The sequence below is a fragment of the Henckelia pumila genome, chromosome 1, assembly GCF_033568475.1.
Source record: "Henckelia pumila isolate YLH828 chromosome 1, ASM3356847v2, whole genome shotgun sequence".
NCBI classification, from domain to species: domain Eukaryota; kingdom Viridiplantae; phylum Streptophyta; class Magnoliopsida; order Lamiales; family Gesneriaceae; genus Henckelia; species Henckelia pumila.
In genome coordinates, this window is record NC_133120.1 from 8684646 (window position 1) to 8693317 (window position 8672).

Sequence of the window (8672 nt, forward strand, 5' to 3'; positions counted from 1 at the left end):
AACTATGTAATACATCTTGAAGATCAAATTAGTAACATCGCATGTGCTACTAAGAAACCATTTCTTAAATCACATCAAGTACTCTGGCCAGAGATTCGTCACACTAATATCTCCTCAGATCGCATAGGATATCCACACTCGCAAGTATGTGGTGAATCCTTGACAACAATGCATCGACTCCTATATGTGTTGTAACTGTACCCAATCCCGACACCTGATGACCCCCATAGAGTCGGTAAACGAGTCAAAGCACAGTACTAGCACATAGAGTCTCCATGATGTTTCAAGTAGTAAGGACTAATGGTGTACAACCAAAACCGCGGACTTTATCCACTCGATAAGTGATAACCACTTGGAAAGTCCGGATAGGGTAGTTCGATTATTCATCCTATGAATATCCATTTGCATGCTTCGAACATCTCCATGTTCCCTACCAATGAAACGTGGTACTCCGCATCGCAAATGCTAGTCTCAAACTCGAGCGATCCTTATCCTTATTATCGGACGGCTCAATCGACTAGGAACAGTTTAGAATATACAGTGACTATAAGATGTATTTCATGATAGACATCCCCATGTTCTACCACATCTTACATACACTATAGTATATTCAAGGTCTTTATCAAAACAACAATAGTATATCACAATATAACAATATGAAGAAAGATAAAGTCATTGCCATTAATAAAAGTGTAAATTATATTAAACAAAAGATCGTTTGTACAAAGAGTCATCAAAGCCCATAGCCACAAGTTGGCTCACTGGGCACCCACTCTTTCAACATAATCCCGACATCTAATAAAAGTTCCAGACCCGAGCCTAAAAGAAATGGTGTACATGGTTGGTTATGTAAAATAGGCAGTGTTGTCCTTTGTATTGTAACACCACAGACAACACAGTGCAGCGGAAATTTAAAGCATAAATAAAATACAAGTAATTAATTTTGCACGAGTATAAAACTCGTGCGGGTGCCTTAGGGCTAAATACTACTAGTAAACATAAGATCAGTCTTACAAAGTAATCCTAGTAATTTTACGAAAAGTCATTAAATCCTAAATTTCTCAATAAGTTGAGAAATCAAACTTGCATCCTAAAATACAACAGAGTATAAAAGAAATTGGATGCAACTCCCGTAGCCTAAATTGAAGAGACAAAAAAGATCTTCAACAACACAGTTCCCATAGTGTTGTCTCTGATGTTTTCAACACGAACGGCAACACGAGGACATGCAACAATGATGGTTGCAAACCTTGCTTCAGAATTCTTCAAATTCTTCAATGGAATTCTTCAGTCTATGCGCAGAGAATTATCGTCTGAAGTCTCTCTTCATCTTGTGCGTGAAATCCCCTTTTATAGATTAGCATTCAAATCTTGAAGATTTCCTTAGACAGAGTTCTACAAGAATAAGCAACTATCTTTTAGTAGAAAATAAACTCTATCAGATCTTGCAAATCAAATCTTGATAATATCGAATTGTATTATATCAAATAATCACCTTATCAAGACAATATTTAACTTTGGCAAATATATCTTTAACATATACGAGATAGACAGAGAATATTTACCAAATATTTTATCTTGTCTAGAAAGCAAAATCTTATAATATCCAATTAATTAAGGGCCAAAAATATCAAGGAATAAAATTCCTTTCAATCTCCCCTTTTTTGCTTTCTGGAAAAAACATTGCACAAGTATGAAATAATCATAAACTCCCCCTGAGTTTAAAAATCTTCTCCCACTAAATTTTAATGTCTCCCCCTGAAGTGTTGTCCCCCGTGTCATAACACGGTGGATAACATAGACAATAACACATGGGATTCTTTAATTCATATATCAGAGCTTAAGTGGGGTAGAAGATGTTAGTCTAGTTAACACATATCTGAGCAATTAAGGCACGTAACTAGAGCAAAAGAAAATAGTTATATTAAGATCAAAATTAAACAAATAATCAAAGATGAGAGAAGAAGCAAAATCTAAATTTGATCACTATCATATCCATCTTGATCAGAGGCTTCATCCTCATCATCTTTAGTTCCAGGTGGACCAGCTTCAGCTTGTGCACTATCTCCCCCTGTTTGGCCAGAAATTCCAAGTTGTTTCCGACAATCAGCCAAGACCATGCTGTAGAAGGCAATATCTTCCTGTTCTTGCACGATTTTCTCTTCAGCACGAGTCATCAGCAGCTGAATAGTGGCAGTGGTGAATTCCAGGGTAGTAGGAGTAGGCACTGTCTCTTCAGTGTTGTCACCCATGTTGGCAACACCGGGTGCAACACAAGCAATGTCAGCAGCAGGAGTAGGAGAAGCAGTCCAGGGCAAATCAAGAACCCGATTTCCCTTGAGAAGTCCAGCTGCTAACTTCAAAATCTCAGGTTGATCAGTGAGATCTTCTGTGATATTGCGGATGAAAGCCTGAGATTCCAAAATGCCATATATCAAATATGGGAATGGCAGCTTTGTTGATTTGAGTCCTCCATCAGCAAACTGGAGCACTGTCTTGAATACCATCTTCCCAAAATTGAAGGGACTCCCAGTCCCAATGGCATAAAAAATGACCGCCTCTGGTCTTGTGATAACTGTTGAGTTGGATGAAGGAGTCCAATTCCTTACAGCTATCAAATGCAACACATAATAAAATGAGGTGAGCTTTGATGCAGAAAAATGGTCAGAGAATTGGCTGACCATACCACCAGTGAGAACAGTAACCACTTCATTGATCTCTGGAGGATTGCCTTCATCAACGTCTGGGGTGGAATAGAGAGAGTTGATCACGGCTGGAGTGAATTCGAACAACCGACCTCGAAGATACACCAAGACATACTTAGCAGATTCTGTATCTTCAATGCTTGAGGTTAAGTTGGCGTAGAACTCCATAATCACCCTCTTACAATAGGGTATCACGACAACAACAGTAGAATAGAGCTGTCTAAGCTTCAAAAATCAAATTGTACCTATCATAGGAGAGTACATCAATGTTCCTCTCATCCAGTAGACCTCTATGAGCGACGAGAGGCCAAACAGCAGCAGCATCACCAGAGTAAAACATGAGGGAATGAGCAGCATCCATGTCATAGTCCTCATCAACAGTGTTGTTTGTTGGAAAACGCGGCTCTCAGATCAATCGGTATTGATACCCGGTGCAGCGAAAGTTTAAAATTTTGTATGGAACAATTCCATAGTGTGGGTATCAATACTTTTACGATTAAATTATTTGTGTGTGTAAAAATTAAATAACTGTTATGTAATTTTTACCTTCAATCTCGAAGCGAGATTATTGGACACCACACAGATTTCTCTGCGCTTCTTGTATCTCCCTGGAACTGATGAACAAGCTTTCCTTCATGTTGGAAAACTGGCGTTCAGATCAATCACGATTGATACCCGGTGCAGCGGAAGTTTAAAAATTTTATTATGGAACAATTCCATATTGTGGGTATCAACCGTTCAACGATTAAATTATAAGTGTGTGTAAAATTTAAATAACAATTATTAAAATTTTACCTTCAATCTCGAATCGAGATTAATGGACTCCAACAGATTTCTCTGCTCTTGTTGTCTCTCCCTGGAACCGATGAACTCCTTCAATCAGGTCCACGAATGGGGTTTAAATCCCTCTGATAGATTGCACTAGAAAATCTATCAGAAGTTTTTCTGCGAAGAGATTAAACGAATCTGATTCGTTATTCCTGACTGCAATTAAAAATCACAGACCGGAAATTCTCTGACAGAGCAAGGAGGGGTCGGCCGAAATTTAAGAGAGAGAGGCTAGGGTTTTTCGATTTCTGCTCTCAAAATTATGACCAGTTGTGTTGTAATTTCTGTACTGTAATAACTTATTTATAATGCAGGCCACTAACACCTTAGGGCCCATTAGTCATAAGTTGAGGCCCGACAAGCAAAGCCCGCATGTTCAGAAATTAATATAAAATTCATCGTGACTCCGATTGATAAACCGATTTTACCATTGTGCACAGAAACCATTTCTGCACATTTTAAAGTCAAGATAAATTTTCCTGAATCCGAATTCAGTGATTTCCAAAAATGTACATCCCTATGTCATTTTAGGAAATCCTACTCCCTTACTCTTATTTAAGAAGTCCAACTTCTTTATTCATTAAATTTAACTCTTTAAATTTAACTATCTCAACGGGGATTAAAACTCCATTACACTGTGTGACCCTCAATGGTTCAGGGATACAGCTAGCCGTGGGCTCACAACTCCTTGTGACTCGGAACAACGATTTCCGACTTGCCCAATGAATCATGGTAAAGCGCCTAGCAACATCGCCCCATGATTCCCTAGGTATCACTGATAGTGCCTACAAGAACCAGTAGATTTTGGTTAGCGTACAGTACGGTCCCTTCATCCATATATCCCGATCGAATCAACAACCATTGGTATATCGAGAGTCGCTCAAGATTCGATAACTATGCAATATATCTTGAAGATCAAATTAGTGACATCGCATGTGCTACTAAGAAACCATTTCTTAAATCACATCAAGTACTCTGGCCAGAGATTCGTCACACTAATATCTCCTCAGATCGCATAGGATATCCACACTCGCAAGTATGTGGTGAATCCTTGACAACAATGCATCGACTCCTATATGTGTTGTAACTGTACCCAATCCCGACACCTGATGACCCCCATAGAGTCGGTAAACGAGTCAAAGCACAGTACTAGCATATAGAGTCTCCATGATATTTCAAGTAGTAAGGACTAATGGTGTACAACCAAAACCGCGGACTTTATCCACTCGATAAGTGATAACCACTTGGAAAGTCCGGATAGGGTAGTTCGATTATTCATCCTATGAATATCCATTTGCATGCTTCGAACATCTCCATGTTCCCTACCAATGAAACGTGGTACTCCGCATCGCAAATGCTAGTCTCAAACTCGAGCGATCCTTATCCTTATTATCGGACGGCTCAATTGACTAGGAACAGTTTAGAATATACAGTGACTATAAGATGTATTTCATGATAGACATCCCCATGTTCTACCACATCTTACATACACTATAGTATATTCAAGGTCTTTATCAAAACAACAATAGTATATCACAATATAACAATATAAAGAAAGATAAAGTCATTGCCATTAATAAAAGTGTAAATTACATTAAACAAAAGATCGTTTGTACAAAGAGTCATCAAAGCCCATAGCCACAAGTTGGCTCACTGGGCACCCACTATTTCAATCTCCCACTTGCCCTATAGCCAACTAGTCATACTACGTAGACCCATTGCTTCGCGATGTTTGTCAAACAATGGTCCTGGCAAGGGCTTAGTAAGCGGATCAGCGATATTGTCTGCAGAGGCCACTCGTTCGACAGTGATGTCTCCTCTTTCCACAATCTCCCGGATGATGTGGTATTTCCTCAGTACGTGTTTGGATCTTTGATGAGACCTTGGTTCCTTTGCTTGAGCAACGGCACCCGTGTTGTCACAGTACACCGGGACTGGACCAACAAATTCAGGAATGAAGCCCAACTCTTGGACGAACTTCCTCATCCAAACGGCCTCTTTAGCAGCAGCTGATGCTGCAATGTATTCAGCCTCAGTGGTGGAATCCGCTGTGGTGTCCTGCTTGGAACTCTTCCAAGAGACAGCACCGCCATTGAGCATGAACACAAATCCAGAGGTTGACTTCGAGTCATCCACGTCACTTTGGAAGCTAGAGTCGGTATAGCCTTCCAATTTCAGATCTCGTCCTCCATATACCATGAACATATTCTTAGTCCTTCGTAAGTACTTAAGAATGTCCTTCACGGCTTTCCAATGCATTTGACCGGGATTAGCTTGATATCTGCTCGTGACACTCAGAGCAAATGCTACATCCGGTCTGGTAGATATCATCCCATACATGATACTACCTATAGCTGACGCATATGGTACATGTGTCATATTCTCTATCTCTGCATCAGTCTTGGGACACATAGACTTGGATAAAGAAACTCCATGACACATGGGTAGATGCCCTCTCTTGGACCCATCCATTGAAAACCGTTTCAATATGGTGTCGATGTAGGTTGATTGAGTGAGTCCTATCATTCTCTTAGATCTATCTCTATAGATCTGTATCCCAAGAATGTAGGATGCCTCACCCAAATCCTTCATCGAGAATCTACCTGATAACCATATCTTTGTTGACTGTAACATCCCTACATCATTCCCAATGAGTAGGATGTCATCAACATAAAGTACTAAGAATGTCACAGCATCCTTAAACACTTTCTTGTACACGCACGGTTCCTCCGGGTTCTTGATGAAACCAAAATCTTTTATTGTTTCATCAAATTTCTGGTTCCAACTTCTTGATGCTTGTTTTAGACCATAAATTGATCTCTGAAGCTTGCATACCTTATGCTCGCTTCCCATGGATGTGAACCCCTCTGGCTGCTTCATATAGATTTCTTCCTTAATGTCTCCATTAAGAAAAGCAGTCTTCACATCCATTTGCCATATCTCATAGTCATACCATGCAGCTATGGCAATAAGGATTCTTATGGACTTGAACATTGCAACTGGTGAAAAGGTTTCATCATAGTCAACTCCTTGTCTTTGAGTGTAACCTTTCGCCACCAATCGCGCCTTGTAGGTCAATACCTTACCATCAGGCCCAAGCTTTCTCTTGTAGATCCATTTACACCCTATTGGAACAATTCCATCAGGAGGATCTACTAAAGACCAAACTTGGTTTGTATGCATTGAATCCAATTCAGACTGCATAGCTTCAAGCCATAAATTTGAATCCGCATCAGAAATTGCTTCCTTGAAGTTTCTTGGATCACATCCAATGTCGGGTTCATCTTGATCCCCTTCAAGAAGAAGACCATATCGAACAGGAGGTCTAGAAGTCCTCTCGGATCTTCTAGGCTCAGGCGTGTCCAGAATGGTTCCTGAGGCGTAGGATCGTTATTTTGTATTTCGGGTTCTTCTCGAACTTCTTCGAGTTCCATCATCTCACCTTTCTTATCCAATAAGAACTCCTTCTCCAAGAAGGTGGCATTCCTAGAAACAAACACTTTTGTTTCAGCAGGATAATAGAAATAATATCCGATTGAATTCTTCGGATACCCTACAAAATAACATAAGCTGGATCGACTATCCAACTTATCTCCCACTGTCCGCTTCACGTAAGCAGGACATCCCCAAATCCTCAAGTACGAATACTTAGGAGCTTTGCCATTCCATAACTCGTATGATGTTTTGTCCACTGCTTTAGTGTGGACGTTGTTCAACAACAATACCGCCGTTTCAAGCGCATAGCCCCAAAACGAAGGTGGAAGCTCAGTGAAGCTCATCATAGATCGAACCATGTCCAACAAAGTTTGATTACGACGCTCCGATACACCATTCAGCTGTGGTGTCATAGGAGGAGTCCACTGAGAGAGAATCCCATTCTCTTTTAGATAGTCCAAAAACTCGGTACTTAAGTATTCTCCACCTCGATCCGATCGAAGTGCTTTAATACTTTTACCTAGCTTGTTTTCTACTTCAGCCTTGAATTCTTTGAACTTTTCAAATGCTTCAGACTTATATTTCATTAAATATAAATACCCATACCTTGAATAATCGTCAGTAAAGGTAATGAAGTAGGTGTGGCCATATTGAGTCCCAACTCTAAATGGTCCACAAACATCTGTATGGATCAAATCCAACAGATTTTGACTACGCTCAGGCTTCCCCTTAAAAGGAGATTTAGTCATTTTCCCTTTTAGACAGGATTCACAAGTAGGTAGAGAGTTAATATCAGACATATCAAACATGCCCTCTCCCACTAGCTTGTTCATCCTCCTTGAGGAAATATGACCTAGCCTAGCATGCCAAAGGTTCGCCGGGTTTTGACTATCGATTTTTCTTTTGTTTGTTGTTGCCGGTTTATCAATATAATTTATTGGAACGTCTTTCAGTTTTAAGTTGTATAGATCGTTTTCAAGTTGTCCATTTCCAATCAAACATTCATTCTTGTAAATATTGCAAATCCCATTCACAAAATTGCAAGAATAACCATCTCTATCTAGCATAGAAACAGAAATAATATTTTTAATTAAATCCGGAACAAATAAAACATCTCTTAAAAATAACTTAAAACCGTTCTGCAAAATTAAACAAACATCTCCAATGGCTGTAGCTTCAACTCTGGAACCATTCCCGAGCCTCAGCTGGGTCTCACCCATTCTAAGCCTGCGACTTCTTGTCATCACCTGCAAATCATTGCAAATGTGAGATCCACATCCGGTATCCAATACCCAAGAAGTAGTATTAAGTGAAATGTTTATTTCAATATAGAACATACCCTTTGCAGTTCCCAACTGCTCTAGATATTCCTTGCAGTTGCGCTTCCAATGACCGGGCTTCTTGCAGTAATGGCAAACATCCTTGGATTTTCCATTGTTTGAAGCCTTTGTCTTGTGCTTCTTCTCGGGCTCGACTTTCTTGGGTGGGGCAGAACGTTTCTTGCCCTTCATACTTGGCCCCTTCTTAGCAGAAGATGAGGAGCCCACCAAGAAAGCTGGCTTATCCTTCTTAAGTGTGGATTCATATGTAACGAGCATATTGACCATCTCTTCAAGGGTGACCTCTATCTTGTTCATATTAAAATTTACCACAAATCCATCAAACGAAGAAGGAAGAGACAGAAGCAGTAAATCCACATTGAGT

General features: G+C 39.9%; 1 protein-coding gene across 1 annotated transcript; it reads right to left on the bottom strand.

The window, feature by feature from the left end:
- Positions 1–1973: 1973 nt before the first annotated feature.
- On the bottom strand, positions 1974–3066 carry LOC140894605 (uncharacterized). The gene is made up of 2 exons (XM_073303168.1): positions 2968–3066; positions 1974–2882 (listed from the first exon to the last, which is right to left on the bottom strand). The coding sequence occupies exons 1-2, from the start codon at positions 3064–3066 to the stop codon at positions 1974–1976; spliced, it is 1008 nt and encodes a 335-aa protein (XP_073159269.1).
- Positions 3067–8672: the final 5606 nt, after the last annotated feature.